This window comes from Antennarius striatus, chromosome 11 (genome assembly GCF_040054535.1).
Source record: "Antennarius striatus isolate MH-2024 chromosome 11, ASM4005453v1, whole genome shotgun sequence".
In the NCBI taxonomy this organism is placed as follows: domain Eukaryota; kingdom Metazoa; phylum Chordata; class Actinopteri; order Lophiiformes; family Antennariidae; genus Antennarius; species Antennarius striatus.
In genome coordinates this window covers 3,308,938-3,324,110 of record NC_090786.1, presented here as the reverse complement: position 1 = coordinate 3,324,110, position 15,173 = coordinate 3,308,938, and the positions used below count along the sequence as shown (strand labels likewise).

The window sequence follows — 15,173 nt, the reverse complement described above, 5'->3', positions numbered from 1 at the left end:
TTTTTTTGTTGTTTTAATTCTTTTGTAACTATACTTTCCATGCAATATGGCCTTTATTTTTTTTTTAATCATTTCATGTAAAATAATTTAACCCCGCCTCCTTAAGGACGGTGACGCTACGTCATCCAAGATTGACGGCAGACTGAGCCAATCGCTCTTCAGTATTCAGGACGGCCTTTGACAATTCACCAATCATAGAAGCAAAGGGTGGCTCTGACGGAACTATTGTTGGAAGTTATGTTGTGATGTTAGCTAGCTGTAGCCATGTTAACAATGTGACAGTTCCTGAAAAGTTGTGTGGTGTAAAACTATCAGTCTTAAATAAATTTGGAAATGGGGACACAAGCGAGCAACAGTCGACAAGACATTCCAGCTAATCTGGACGCGGTGGCGGAGGTAATGCGAGAAGCTAGCGTTAGCCCACCCGATAGTTCCTTAGCTAGTTCTGAAGCTAACTAAATGCCTTAACACAGTTAGCCTGTTAGCTGAACTTTTTTTTCTAAGCTAGTTTCTAATTCGTCGACTAGTTTTCTTACTTTTGGTTTCGAGTTTGTTTGTTTGTTTAATTACAGCATTTAATTTCTGCACAACATTTCCGCTAGTTTCACTTGTCACAAAAGTCACACGCCTGGGTTACTACTTAAAAGTTAGCAGCGTTCCTAAAATAGCAAGTTAGACCAGGCTAACTAGGGACTGGTTATGGCACAGCTTATGAATCACGTTGAACCCAAAATAACCTTGTTATTCTAATTTAACTCCCTGAACAAGCAAAGACAGTCATGCACTTGTGTTAAGACCGAATTTAAAGAACGCTTTCCCGAAATACGAGGAAGCTTTAGATTCCCCTATAGATGTACCTGAACAAAGTGTGACCTGGTTCCACAGGCTCTTATTTTAGGCCACATGTTTGTTTAATTTAACGACAAGTTATGTAATGTTTCAGTGAAAATATTAGTGTTAGCTGAAAATGTTTGTTTTTGAATCAGATGGCACTAGTTGATCCACCAAAAAAAAAAAAGGAAAAAAAAGTCGTTGATCTGTTTGGCTAATCAGGAAGTGGTGGAAGTGTGTGACTGCAGGATTGCATGATAGATTTGTATTCATGGCTTTAAAGCATTATAATTCGGTAAACTATCAATGCTAAACTTTTATTCTATTCTTTTGAGTTGATAAATCAGCACACCTTGACATGTTCATCCAAAAAGGCAGAAGAAAGTAATCTGTTGGTATTAATGTTTTTAATAGCATTTATTTTTACCTCAGTTTGGTATGTATGATGCAGTATGTGATTCCAGCCATTTCCTCAAGTCAGTTTGTGTAACAGATTGATATCCTGGTGTATTTACAGGGCCAGCTGGTGTGCCAGGGAGTAAACAACCAGAGCTACATCTGTGACTGGGGTCACTGCTGCGGGGAGACACAGTGCTGTAACTACTACTACGAACTGTGGTGTGAGTTCCCACGTCTTCCACCATTGGCTACTAATCAACAGCATGACTGTGGCGAAAGAAGAATACACTCGGGCACTTTAGAACCACAAAAAGTCACAATCTTGCTGAAGTTTTTAATCCTTTCACCAGTTCTTACGCCTGCGAATTCGTTCCGGATAATGTCATGTTCACTGACATGCTTCTCTAATCAATGTTAGCTGGGTGAGGTGCGTGCAGAGTGCCTTGGATGACACAAGCACAAACACTGAGCTGATAAATAGGCCTCAACCAGAGGGGATTGTGACAAAGAACACCATGTCCCTCATTTGGACTCATTTTGGCTTCAGTTGAGATGACACAAAACAAAAAGTAGTCAAACGTAAACACTGATAAGGCTAGCGTCACCTATGGGAGTAATGAGTCGGAATATAGTCCTGCTGCCAAGTACGTAGATCAAATCCATCATGGTGGAAAGGAAATCACACACTATTGTTTAGTTCTTCTGGGATGGCCTGTTTTCTATCTGAGGTTCTGCAGATCCACCACACTATAATCAGTGCGTTTAGAGACACGGCTTCTCCCATTATTGGTTTGTTGGTAAATTTGATGAAGGGACTGATAAAAATATGTAAATCTTGTTGTCTTTCATTGGTAGTGATTGGTTGCTCTTACTTTACAGCTAAATATTGGGTTACATAAAGCAGGAATAAACAGAATTTGTCATGAGGAAAACACCGTTCCATGTCAGAGTGCTTTTATTTTTTGTTTTTAAGAAAAGGAAGTCTGAAATACGAGTCGTACCAGTCGGGCAGTGCAGCGAGGCTCTTTGTCAGATCTGCATGAGCTGCAGTTTGTGCTGCTGTTCGGTTGACTGATCGTCTGTCAAACAGGCCGTTTTAATAACAACCTACCTGTCATAGAAGTTGAATAGTAACTGAGAAGGGTGTTGGATGAAGCGCCTGTGGAGTTCAGATAATCTGTCAGTGAAAAAACTCGACGTGCTCGGCTAATGAGGTCATTAATTATAGATTTTTTGTCGCCGGTGCTGAAGCTCAGAGTGTACCCTTTGTTTTTCTATGTACTTAGCTGCTGTTGTTGGCTGTGGTTTCCCTGCAGGGTTCTGGTTGGTGTGGACTCTGATCATTATCCTGACGTGCTGCTGCGTTTGTCACCACTGGCGCTCAAAGCAGCGTTTCCAGCAGCAGCGGCGGCAGAATGAGATCAACCTCATTGCGTACAGAGAAGCTCACAACAACTCCCAGCTCCCCCTCTATCTCAGTACGAAATGCTGCACATTCCACACATACACGTTCTACCTGCGACATTGTATTAACCACCTGAATTACTGATCACAGAGAGCTGAATTCCACCTGTATCAGAGTCACAATCAATTTACCAGCCGAAGTTTGTGCAAACACACACTTTCACTTTGTTTTAATTTGCTCGCAAAGTCAAAAGTGTTGGAGTGTCAACAAAAAAATGGAATACAGCAATCTCTCGTTACTCGTGGTTCCAAATTCCGCGATAGAGCCACAAACTATTTTATTATTTACTGTAATTGAAATGTTTATGAACCCTCCCCATACTGATATTAAACCACTTTCTATCTGTATTACCTTTTCCCCACACTGTTATAGACTGTTTAAAGCACTTTTGTGTCTCACCAAAGTGTGCTGCGTTCCGTGAGTCTCGGAATGCGGCACACTTCCAGGTGCTGTCAGCCAATAGAATGTGCGTACGGTATCACGTGACTACCTACAAAAAATCCATGATGTATTGAAACTGTGCATCTTGAAGCGCGAACAAGCGAGGGATAAAGATAAAAAGATAAGGGTTATGTGTCCCAGTCCCTCAGACTTTCATGCTGATCTTTATTGTTTACTCTGCAGGATTCTTGCCTTCGTACCTGCTGCCCCCCTACGAGGAGGTCGGCGACCGCCCGTCCACGCCGCCTCCTCCCTACACCCCCGTCCAGCTGGTTCCACCACCCACAGACCTACCCGAGGAGTCTCCTTGCCCCGACTCTCCCAACTCCCTCCCCGACGACGGCAACTCGGCTCTGCCGCCGACTCCGGGAGTGACGCCGGCCCACCTTCACGGAGCCAACAACCCCAACAAGGACATGACTCCAGGCAGATACCGGCGCTTCACGGGGGATTCTGGGATCGAAGTGGGCGACAGCCACGAACTGTGGGATCAGCAGAGTTGTTTAGAAAGAGAAGGATTGACCGGGGAAGAGGGCGCCAGGCCAACGGAGGACCCGTGCGATCACTACGTTGTCCAGATTTTTCAGCACAGCCATATCAGCGATGCAGTCACACGTGAAAACACAGACGGACACGCAGCTGTGGACACAGACTCGCCGTCGCTTAGGTAATCCAGAGTGAAGTCACAGAGAGGGTCGGAGCTGATTGGCTGCGGGCGACGCCGTACGCACGTTCCATGTAGGTACGGTTTACCGGAGGAGAGTCGGTATCTCGTGGTACTTGTTTGTTTTTGGGTTGTTGTTGTTTTTTTTCGGTGTCCTGATAGCAACACCTGGTCGCTGCTCCTGGTGACGGGCAGTCCGGTGTAACAGCATTCTTCTGTCAGGAGGCAGCATTCGTGTTCACGTTTGTGTAGCAGTTACACGGTTCTTCAGCTGCGTTCACTCGCATCTCCTCTCACCGTCTATACTGTAAGACAAAAGCATTATTGAGCCTTTATTTTGGGAGTTTTTGCCAAAGTTGGTCCTTTGTTAACTCTGCTAGTAAAGGGCTTTTTCATGTAGAAACCTAATTAAAACCAACACCTTCGTGCCTTCTGGTTGACAAAACACTATTACACAGCCTTGTGGTGCCGCATTACTGCAACTCGTTTTGTATAAATATCTAAATGTGTAAATGGGAGGGGGGGTAGCCATTGTTGGTCTGACTTGACACCGGGGGGTCATTCTGATGCTGATTCACCATCGTGTTCACATCCGAGCTAATCGAGGGTGTAGGACAGGGTGGGGCGGAACTTTTTTGTCAGCAGATTCATGTGGAGAAGTCGGTTCAGACGTACCCGAGGCGTCTTCTGCACTCATTTGTTTCTTGTGGCTCAGAAGCCGGTGATGAGCTAAAGTGGCCTTCTGATCCGTTTGCTCTCAGGTCCCGTTTAAAAAAAGTTGTCCAGTTATCCGAAAATGTGTGAAATCTACGTTCCGACCGTGTTGTCCCGTCCTTCACCCGTAGATCAGATGAGTGACGGTTTAACCAGTCATTTCAGCCTCACCGGTGTGACTGCCTCAGAGCATCGACTGAACTTCACGTTTCATTCGAGCAGCAGGAGCGTCACAAATGAGCACAAGTCTTCAGTAACGCTGCAGCTAAAGTCACATGTCGCTGCGTCGTGTTGGATTGTCGCGTCTCCTGCTGCTCACGGATCGACGGGTCGTGTCAAGAATGTGTGAATCCTCTGCTCACACATTGTAATTACGTCTGTAATTACAATATTATTTACAATAGACTCACGTGGAAATTGCAAACCGTGGTTGACCTGATTACAGACAGGAGTCGATCATCAGACGACACATATTGTTGCTTTTAAAGACAAGTGTCTCATAATTGAAGGTTTTGCAAGTTTTTTCTGTTTTTGGCCCGAACGATTTGAACAAGGCTTCATTTTTCCATCGAACGGGACACGATCCAAATGCCAATTTTTTTTCTTTTTTGTAAATTTCTACTGTACTTATAAACATTGAGTACATGCAGGATGTTGCAGAAACTCCAGTCATACTGAGATGTTGAGTCACCAGCGTCGTGCTAGTGATGGATCACCAGCAGCTTCGTACACTACCAGATGAACGCTCGTCTTTTCTCGTCGGGCGCCAGACACACAGTCGTTGTGCGGCGTGATTTTTTTCTTTTCTGATGCCTATTGTAGCCTTCAAATAGAAGATATTTAGATGAACTTAATCAAAGCTCTGAGTCCCTCTCAGTCTCAGGAGGTGACGCCAGTGTCCTCAGTGATATCATCATTTAACCATGGATGTAATTGTATCGCGTTTACTGGTAGTTTTGCCAAAGAGAATGCTGCACACGTGATCCGTGTGAAATACTGCACTGTTAGCAATCATGCATTTAAATAAGAGTATCTGCATAGGTCATCATCAGGTGTGTTTTTTTTTTTTTTTCCTGGAAGCACTCACAGCAAGTTTGTTGGTTCTAGTCTGTTCACATGTGCATCCAAAGGGAACGACGGGACGGGTCGAGGCGTTCCGGCTCGTCGGTAGTCTGATCGTGAACAGAGGGATCTTTCTCCAATCGAGCCGTTTTCCACATATGTTTGATTAAGCAGTGGTCTTAAAGCGCTTGGTGCTATACTCTGTATATACAGTATGCTCTTTGATATCTACTGAAATAAAATTATTATTTTCACACATGATTTATTTATTTATTTATTTATTTTTTAAGAGGTGAAATCAGGAGTTTCTGTTCTGTGAGACTTCATCACTAAACATATTTCTGCTAAGGTCCAGCAGACTCCTCGGATTCATTCAGCATATTTTAAACCACACACGCTTAGTTAATGAGAATATTTTGAATCTACTGAGTAGATTCTCTGAGACATGACTAGAACATCACAAATTATTTTGAAATTAATATAAAATCTAATATGATTGAAGTTTGCAAATATTTTAAGGTTTTTAAGTTTTTGAATAAATCCAGAAAGAAGAAAAAGATTGATTTTTTAAAAAAGTATGTTTATTCACAACAAAATCCAAAAGAGATTCAATTAAAAAGAAATTCACATCCAAAAAAATTGCAGTAAAATAATCTTTGACAGGGAAACATTCGGCATCATCTGGACTTGGAACAACCTGTACAATAAAAACTGATAAAAGGTCATTTGTTTTGGGGTGAGTCGCCTCCTCCAGCTTCTCAGAAGTCTTTCCGTGAGCCCCACTCAGGTCACACCCACAGTGGAGGACAGGGCAGCAGCAGCATCATCCTGGGTGGGTCCACAAATCTCCACCACACGTCCAACAGTGGAGACTTTAGTCGTGATGGCTTCGGACTCCTGTGATGCTCCTGCAATAGTTCTTATGGAGTCCTCCTGTGATAACAGGTTCATTCAAAATCTATTAGAGTGATTTAAGCTGTGAGGGACCACGTGACGGCAGTCCCACAAAAAGTACATCAGCACATGAAAGTAAAATCCATTCAAAAATTCTGTGTTTCCTGGACAAATAAAATATCTAACTTATTTTGCAATTATCAAACTGAAAACAGGCTCTTTCCACCATGTCCGTTGCTCCGTTCAAATTCAATGTGCCCAATTTTATAAAAGGAGCTAAAAACAAACAAGTCCTGAAAACACAAGTTTAAAAAGGCAGATAAAATTTTTTTAAAAATTCTCTACAATAACGTTTACTTTTGTCATTAGTTTCTGCAATTTAAAAAAAAATTGTTTTTTTAAATCTCTTGGTCCATAAAAACTGGTTGGTCACTTCCTTCTGGAGTTTTTAAATAAAAATGTTTAAAAACATGTTGAGGTCAAGAAAGAAATTTTATACTTTTTATACCCTCGAACAGAATTTTTTTTAAATTTTTTTTATTAAGATGACACATTTTCCAGTAACATATCATCCTCTCACTCCTCCAGCTGAACCTCTACCACCCTGGAACTACTCTCTCTGACTGAATCAGGCTCAGGTGGAAACCCGGAGAAGACGGGGGTGTGGATGTTCTTGATCACCACACCGCTCTCCACAACCTGCTTCGCCTTTTCAATGCTGTCGACACAAATCACCACCTTTCCGTACATGTAGTCGGCCGCTTTTAAACTGTCGCACCCGAGCATCTCTCCCACCGCCAGGCACACCTCCATCAACGAGCATCTGACAGCGGGCTCCAGGTAGAAACCGTGTTGGATTGTCAGCAGCTCGAATGCGGCCTCCTGCTCTTTGGTTAAAAAGTTGCCCTCTTCGGTTTCCCAGTTGCACTCTTCGTCTGCCCAGTTGCACCATTCGTCTGCCCAGTTGCGCTCTTCGGTTGCCATGGCCTCCCCGTGGGTTGCCATGTCCTCCCCGTGGGTTGCCATGTCCTCCCCGTGGGTTGCCATGTCCTCCTCGTGGGTTGCCATGTCCTCCTCGTGGGTTGCCATGTCCTCCCTGTGGGTTGCCATGTCGCCTCCTGATTTCCGAAAAAAAAACAAAAACAAAACAAAAACATCACAAACTTCCAAGCGTAACTGTGATTTAACCGTAATTAACTGGTATGTACGCATGCAAAAAAAAATGAAAAAACAGTGAATAAACGCACAAAGACGCCACACTTTACCCACTTCCTGTCACAAACTTTTTTAAATTATTAAAAATTATTTTTAACAAAAGCGTGCATAAACATGGGGGGGGAAGCAAAAATATAGAATGAATCAACGCGCAAAGACGCCTCAGTCTCCTCACCTCCAGTCGGATCCAAACCGGAAGAAGTAGCGGAAGTGACGCAAAAAATAAGACGACGAAGAAGAAGAAGAAGGTGCATTTGTTGTCTTGTGTTGACAGTGTTGTGACAGACAGTGTCTGTGTTTGTAATACGAATTTCGAACGTAATAAGCGGTTATAGGCGCCGTTTATGCGCTGTTCCCTAACGCTTCATAACGTAATGCTAACGGAGGGAGCGCTGGAGTCGTTAGCAGCCGAACTACCAGCAGGTAGGTCAGCAGGACGATAAACGGTAGTGTTAGCATTTGAAGCTACGTTACAACAAGCTAAAATTAGCATAGCCTCGATGTTTTGTTGTTAGCAAGAGGTCGTTACTGACACTGATATAAATCCAGGAAACGGACCCGTTAAATGATGTTAATGCGATTATAAAATTTAATTTATGACCTCAGGTTTCCTGAGTAAAGTCGTTGCTATTATCAAAGCTACTTTTTGCTGTCGTCATCCTTTTTGATTTTTGCATATTTGAGATTTGAAGGTACGTACCTGCAGGTAAATTGATTCTAGCATTGTAAGTTTTAAATGTTGCTGTCAGAAGAAATGGATTCTGTACTGTCGAAATAATGGTTTTGATTTTAATTTAACATCTACTTCCTACTACAAGCTCAACACTCCCAGTCTGATGAATAAAATCCCTTTTAAACATTTTGTGTGGTCCTGTTCACAGACATGGATGAAAGAATAACCTGTGGTTGTCACGGTAACAGGAATTTGTGTTTTTTGGCTTTAATCTACAGCTTTTTTCCTACTAGAAATAGTCTTTACGGTTCAAGATGACGACTTCGTGGAGTGACCGTCTCCAGAATTACGCTGACCTCCCAGCCAACATGGATGGTTTGGCCATGAAGAAGTACAGGCGTGAGGCTCATCAGAGGTACGTGTGTGTTTTCAGCACGATGTGTGTTTTGAATGTGGATCAGGGTTGATCTCAGTACGAATGTGTCTGCAGTTCCACATTTGTTTCCTTGACTTATGCAACCAAAACGATCTGAACCCCGAATAAGCGAAATAAAACATCAGCTATTTTTAGGCTCTCAGATGTTTGTTCATACCGTAAGAGGAAATAGAACAGGAAGTCGCCAGTTCTTCTTTTTTGTGTGTCCTTTTCTTCTCTATTCTCGCCGTATTGAAGGATGTGTATGTAATAAACTGTTCACCACCTCTAAATTCATTTAGGAGCTCATGTAGTCTGTTGTGTCGTTATTTTGTCTGTGAGACTGTGACATAACGACACGCGGATGGCAGAAGAAACGTTACATAGCATGACGTCATCAGTAAGAGCAGCCATGGGTTCAGTGGTAATACTGCATGTATTCTCTATCACAAAGCTTTCCAAGGGATCTGGCTCAAAACCATCCGGCAATGAGGTATGACTTCCAAACCGTGACCACTGACTAAATGACTCCCTTCTTTTGTGGTGTCCATGATGTGAATCGATGCTCCATCCAACTCTCACGGAACTCCATCCGTACTGACACTGATTGTGGGTTTCTCCCTGAGGAGACACCAGGTGGTGATCATTTGTGATTTCTTTGTGTGCTTTTTTTTTTACTTGTTCCCCTTTTTTTTCAACATCTTTTCTTTAATCCTCATCCATTTCGGTCGAGTTGACGCCATCTCTCATGTCATCTGAATGGAGACTCGAGGCCAGTTGTCCAGTCTGAGCAAAGACCCAGATTAGATTATCTTCTATAAAATCTGACAGAGAAGTTGTCACTGTCTTTTTTTTTTGTGATTTTTAGTAATGATTGTTTGATGAATCCAGTTAATCACGTCCACCTATCTGAAAGTAAATTAGTAATTCTGAAGGCTTGAAATTACTAAAAAAAAGTTCTAAAGCTGTGAGTAAGATGTTAGGGAAGTGTTGAGATGAAGTGTTGAGGTTGTAGTCGCTGCTGAGGAACTCCTCTTTTAAATGCTCATTGTTTTTATTGGGATTATTTAGAGTTTCTTGCTTTAGAATAAGATCGTTTGTCTTAATGTTTGGCATCATTTTTTGTTTTCAGCTCAGTTTCTTGTAATCCTTTCTGATCTATTTAGTCGAGAGTTTAAATTGCAGCTCTAATGACCGAGAACGTGAGGTTAGTGGGGGGAACAGGCTGTTAGTGGAGCTGAGAGGATTTCTTTCAGATGCACTGATCACTGTGTAAATAACCAGTAGGACTGCATGAACGTTGTGTTTTTCTTGTTAGATTTGATGTCAGGACTTTCCTCAAAGTCGCTCCTTTGTCTCTGGACCTGATCTTTTAAAAACTGAACAGACATTTGTATCGCCGTGGGATTTGTCCCATCGGGATTCGTGACCAGCTGTAATGTGTCGTTTGACATCTTTCCCTCGCAGAGTGTTTGTGAACCGGAGCTTAGCCATGGAGAAGATCAAGTGTTTTGGCTTCGATATGGATTACACTCTGGCAGGTAAGTACGACAAAACAAGAGGTTTCATGTCCACACTGATAAACCTGGTGGTTTTATTTATACAAATACAGCCTGGGCTGTTTGAGAGCTTTTGTATGTGATGTGTGAAGCAGCACCGAGGACAAAACACAGGCAGAAAACACAGATTTCCTCTCTCCAGTTTCCAGACTTTGGTGCAGGTTTCACTGTGTTTTTAAACGATAATGTGTTTTTCCCATCACTCATATTTGTTCGTCCTCTCCTTCTTTGTCTAGTGTATAAATCTCCTGAATATGAGTCGCTGGGCTTCGACTTGACGGTGGAGCGGCTCGTGTCCATCGGATATCCACAAGAGCTGCTTAACTTCGTCTACGACCCCACCTTCCCCACCAGGTCGGTTCACCTTTCTCCGCTTTGAGTACGCTCCTCAGTACAAATGTGACACATCCTCACTCTCAAGCATGCTTTTGGCTTCCTGTTCTTCTCAGAGGTCTGGTGTTTGACACCATGTATGGAAACCTGCTCAAAGTGGACACCTACGGGAACATCCTGGTCTGTGTGCACGGATTCTACTTCCTGAAGGGGTGAGGTCATCGCAGTCCTTAAAAGTCTGTAGAAAACACATAATTTGCCTACGGTTTGAGTCACTCATGAGTCATTAGTATGTCTTTTATCATCATGTTAACCTCTTATATCTTTATATGTGTCTGTAATTGTTACAGACCTGAAATCAGAGAAATGTACCCCAACAAATTTATCCAGCGTGGAGACACCGACCGCTTCTATATCCTCAACACTCTCTTCAACCTGCCTGGTAAGAAGCAAATCAGAGCAGCTGATGCCTTTATTACGAGATAATTCCGAATGTAACAGGACTGCCACTGTTTGAAGAGATTATTATCTGTAATAAAAAGCTTCTGATCAGGTTTGAGATATTTTGTTGTCCCCATACCAGCATTTCTACATCATATTTGTTGAACTCAATGAGTAGAGTAGAACCTGGAGATACGAGTTTAATCCATTCTATGACTGAACTCGTATTTCAAACAATGTTTCCCAGTTAAAAATACCTCTTCTCCTCCTCAGAAACCTATCTCTTCGCCTGCCTGGTTGACTTCTTCAGTAACTGCTCCAGATACACGAGGTACCACAAACCCACACAGGATATTTGACATAAAAATCCCGCTCAGACTTCAGACGCCCACCTGATTCTGTCCCTGCAGCTGTGCGACCGGCTTCAAAGATGGCGACCTCTTCATGTCCTTTAAGAGCATGTTCCAGGACGTCCGTGACGGAGTGGACTGGATCCATTTCAAGGTCCAATACTTTCCTTCCTCCTCTCCTCCGGTCGTCTCCTGCTCGTCCTCATTCAGGTGTTTCATTCATTCACGCAGGGATCCTTGAAGGAAAAGACGGTTGAAAACCTGGAGAAGTACGTGGTGAAGGATGTAAGTGAACCGGAGCGACGAGCGCAGCTTAAACGTAGCCGTTTGTGATGATGACGATGTTGATTCTGTTCTTCCTCCACCAAGCCGAAGCTTCCTCTCCTCCTCAGTCGCATGAACGAAGTGTCCAAAGTATTTCTGGCCACCAACAGTGATTACAAATACACAGAGGTGAGCAGATGGGAAACAAACGTTTCAGTGTTTCTCAAAGGAAAAGGTGTTGATGTTTAAATTTCACTCTTCAGGACAGGAAGTTAAAATGTTCTTGTATTCTTCCAGAAAATCATGACCTACCTGTTTGACTTCCCTCACGGACCGAAGGTAGAGTTAGTCACGTTAGCAACCTCAGAAACCTGACCGATATATCAGAGCAGACATCTGTAATGTGTGTGTGTGTGTGTATATGTCTGTGTGTGTGTGTGTTTGTGTTTACTCAGCCCGGTACGCCCCACCGACCCTGGAAGTCCTACTTTGACCTGATCCTGGTTGACGCCCGTAAGCCTGTCTTCTTCGGAGAGGGAACGGTGCTGCGGCAGGTCGACACAGTGAGTGTGACCTACGGGAGCCCGCAAGACCAAACTACCGGGCTCCCCTTGTTTTTCTTTGTGTTGTTTAGAATATGTAAATTAGGAGACGTCATTTCAGTGAAACTCCTCCGGGTCTGGGTTTCTTTCAGATCACGGGTCGGCTGAAGATCGGGACTTACACCGGACCCCTCCAGCACGGGATTGTTTACTCCGGAGGTAAACAGGATCGATTATGTGGTTACAGGTGACGCAGATCCCGTTGGTTCAGAGGTAAAATCCGTCTGTCCCCCCAGGTTCATCAGACATTGTGTGTGACCTGCTGGGCGCTAAAGGAAAGGACATCATCTACATCGGTGACCACATCTTCGGCGACATCCTCAAATCCAAGAAGCGTCAGGGCTGGAGGACGTTCCTGGTGATCCCCGAGCTGGCCCAGGAGCTGCATGTGTGGACAGACAAGAGCTGTGAGAACACACACACACACACACACACACAAACACACACACACATTAACATTGCTTTATTATCCGTCATAAGTTTGATTTCAGATGATAAGTTCGATGCCCTGTTGTTGTTTGTTGTTTTTCAGCCTTATTTGAAGAGCTTCAGTCTCTGGACTGCATCCATGCAGAGCTTTACAAGTAAGTTCGTCATTATAAAAGGTTAAGATGACACTCCCCACCACTAGGTGTCGCACTAGAGCCCCACATCACAGACGGAAGGTGAATCTGAATACCTACGGCTCATGAAACTAAGATCCTGTGTGTTTTGTCCCCAGACATCTGGACAGCAGCAGCAACGAGAGGCCGGACATCAGCTCACTGCAGAGACGGATAAAGGTACCGTTCACCTCCACCCAGATTCTTCTTCTGTTATTTTATTTATTCCTGTCAAAAACCAGATAGAAAGATGCTGAAAACTTAGCCTTATTGGTGAAATAACATTAAAAAAACTACAATCATGGCTGCCAAAATCCTGGTGGTGGGGGAAAGGATGTTGGTGAAGCAAATGTGTTTAAACGCATCTTTCTTCCTGTCCAGAAAGTGACCCACGACATGGACATGTGCTACGGCATGATGGGAAGTCTGTTCCGCAGCGGATCCCGCCAGACGCTGTTCGCCTCCCAGGTGATGCGTTACGCCGACCTGTACGCCGCCTCCTTCATCAACCTGCTGTACTACCCCTTCAGCTACCTGTTCAGAGCCGCACACGTCCTGGTGAGGCTTGATCACGCTCTTCAGCAACGCCCGATCTCTCATTATCGATTATAATTTTTATTAACAAAGCCCCGCCCCCCTCCTTCCAGATGCCCCACGAGTCAACGGTAGACCACGCCCACGTGAGCATCATGGACGCGGAGTCGCCGCTGGCGACCAGAAACCGCCACGACATCGACTTCAAGGAGATCGAGTGCAAACGCCACCAGCTGACCCGCTCCATCAGTGAGATCCAGCCCCCCCACTTCTTCCCCCAAGTCCCCCAGGAGATCACCCACTGCCACGACGAGGATGACGACGAGGAAGAGGAGGAGGAGGAGTAAAGAGAAGCCCAACGGACCCTGGGTTCCTAGTTTAAGATGATGCGTCCTTTGGTTTGTAACTACAGGGCAGCAGGTAAAGGGGGGTTGGGGTCGTGACCCTGAACTTCCTGCTAGTCCTGCTGGTGTCACGCTGTGCTTTTATTACTTTTTTTTTTGGTAGCTTTTATACCTCCATTATGACTGAAGTTACCTTCTTCATCTAATGCAGTGGTCCCCAACCCCCGGGTCGTGGACCGGTACCGATCCATGGTTAAGTCGATACCGGGTCACACAGACAGAATCAAGAACTTCCATTATTTCTATTTCATTACTGATGTGATTCTGAACGATATTTTGTTTTAAATGACGCTTGACGAGAGGCTTGCCTCGGTCACATGACTACCAGAGGGACCGCTCTGGCTGCTAACACAGAATACATTACTGCTAGATTGAAACCCTCAAGCTAGCAAAACAAACAAAAAAACAAACGGTGTGACGTTACGAGAACGCTGCTAATAAAATTAAAACATTGGATTCACGTTTATTATTTAGAAAAAAACCCCAGTTTAAACCCTGGTTGCATTGTTTTATTTAGTTTTATTTTTCCACCACACCCTAAAGGACGATTTGTGAAAATACTGTCAGACGTTGAACCGGTCCATGTTGGGGACCGCTGATCTACATTGATGTTGGATTCTATGGAAAGTCATTTCTGCCAGGGAAAACATGATGGAATAATTATATTCCTATTTTTACTTGCGTCATAGATTTAGATGAAAAGTACTGTCTGGTTTCTGAAAATCTAATCAGGTTTACAGTCATTGTGTTATTTATTAAACGAGTTAAATTGATAGGATTATGAAGCCTTTAGTTTTAGTCTGAATCGTGTTTGTGTGGATTGGAGGCTTTGTGGGTATTTTTCCTGGCGGGACTTGAGGTTGACTTGCTGCTGTAAACATATTACTGTAAAACCACAGATACTGTAAACCCAGAAGAGGCAGTGTTTTTTTTTATTGATTACAGTATTGATCTCATCCTTCTGTTTGTCAGTTTTTAAACGTACTGACGGTTGACCCCTGCCCTACGTCCCATAGGGCCTACGGGACGTTTCTCTTGTTACTGTATGGGAGCAATATTAGTGATTCAAAACAAGAAGAACCAGTGATTTCAGTGGAAATCATTCATGAATGTCTTTGCATGCCTGTTTTAATGGGAACGATCGCTGCCAGCATCAAATACTGATTTAGACTTTGATCATCAGAGAAAAAAGGATATATTTTTAAATGCATGAGCTGAAATCCTTTTTTTTTTTTTTGCTGTTGACATCAATGACACTGAAACGGTTTGATTCATGACTGATGTTTCTAATAAACCCGATACTGAAGCCCA

General features: G+C 43.6%; 2 protein-coding genes across 8 annotated transcripts; both read left to right on the top strand.

The window, feature by feature from the left end:
* The first annotated feature begins 240 nt into the window (after nucleotides 1-240).
* Nucleotides 241-5,837, top strand: wbp1la (WW domain binding protein 1-like a). The gene is made up of 4 exons (XM_068327281.1): nucleotides 241-396; nucleotides 1,349-1,451; nucleotides 2,547-2,708; nucleotides 3,320-5,837. Exons 1-4 carry the CDS (start codon nucleotides 334-336, stop codon nucleotides 3,805-3,807), a joined length of 816 nt encoding a protein of 271 aa, XP_068183382.1. The 5' UTR covers nucleotides 241-333; the 3' UTR covers nucleotides 3,808-5,837.
* A 2,091-nt stretch (nucleotides 5,838-7,928) lies between these two features.
* nt5c2a (5'-nucleotidase, cytosolic IIa) lies at nucleotides 7,929-15,173 on the top strand. 7 transcript variants are annotated; one of them, XM_068327600.1, is made up of 20 exons: nucleotides 7,929-8,108; nucleotides 8,292-8,377; nucleotides 8,652-8,773; nucleotides 9,228-9,266; nucleotides 10,241-10,314; nucleotides 10,569-10,686; nucleotides 10,782-10,877; nucleotides 11,016-11,107; nucleotides 11,380-11,437; nucleotides 11,517-11,610; nucleotides 11,688-11,741; nucleotides 11,826-11,909; nucleotides 12,018-12,059; nucleotides 12,176-12,283; nucleotides 12,415-12,481; nucleotides 12,559-12,729; nucleotides 12,855-12,906; nucleotides 13,044-13,104; nucleotides 13,306-13,482; nucleotides 13,572-15,173. In XM_068327600.1, the coding sequence occupies exons 3-20, from the start codon at nucleotides 8,673-8,675 to the stop codon at nucleotides 13,803-13,805; spliced, it is 1,722 nt and encodes a 573-aa protein (XP_068183701.1). In that variant the 5' UTR covers nucleotides 7,929-8,108; nucleotides 8,292-8,377; nucleotides 8,652-8,672; the 3' UTR covers nucleotides 13,806-15,173. The 7 variants fall into 7 exon arrangements, with proteins under 7 accessions (XP_068183701.1, XP_068183703.1, XP_068183699.1 ...); XM_068327602.1 differs by having other exon boundaries at nucleotides 8,637-8,773; XM_068327598.1 differs by lacking the exon at nucleotides 8,292-8,377.

Excerpts from the sequence above, each read along its gene's own strand:
- wbp1la (XM_068327281.1), top strand. The coding sequence starts at position 334 with ATGGGGACACAAGCGAGCAACAGTCGACAAGACATTCCAGCTAATCTG. Across the intron at positions 1,452-2,546 it reads CTACTACTACGAACTGTGGT|GGTTCTGGTTGGTGTGGACT; the intron begins GTGAGTTCCCAC and ends GTTTCCCTGCAG. Across the intron at positions 2,709-3,319 it reads CCAGCTCCCCCTCTATCTCA|GATTCTTGCCTTCGTACCTG; the intron begins GTACGAAATGCT and ends TTTACTCTGCAG.
- nt5c2a (XM_068327598.1), top strand. The coding sequence starts at position 8,673 with ATGACGACTTCGTGGAGTGACCGTCTCCAGAATTACGCTGACCTCCCA. Across the intron at positions 11,611-11,687 it reads TGGACTGGATCCATTTCAAG|GGATCCTTGAAGGAAAAGAC; the intron begins GTCCAATACTTT and ends TCATTCACGCAG. Across the intron at positions 12,060-12,175 it reads ACTTCCCTCACGGACCGAAG|CCCGGTACGCCCCACCGACC; the intron begins GTAGAGTTAGTC and ends GTGTTTACTCAG.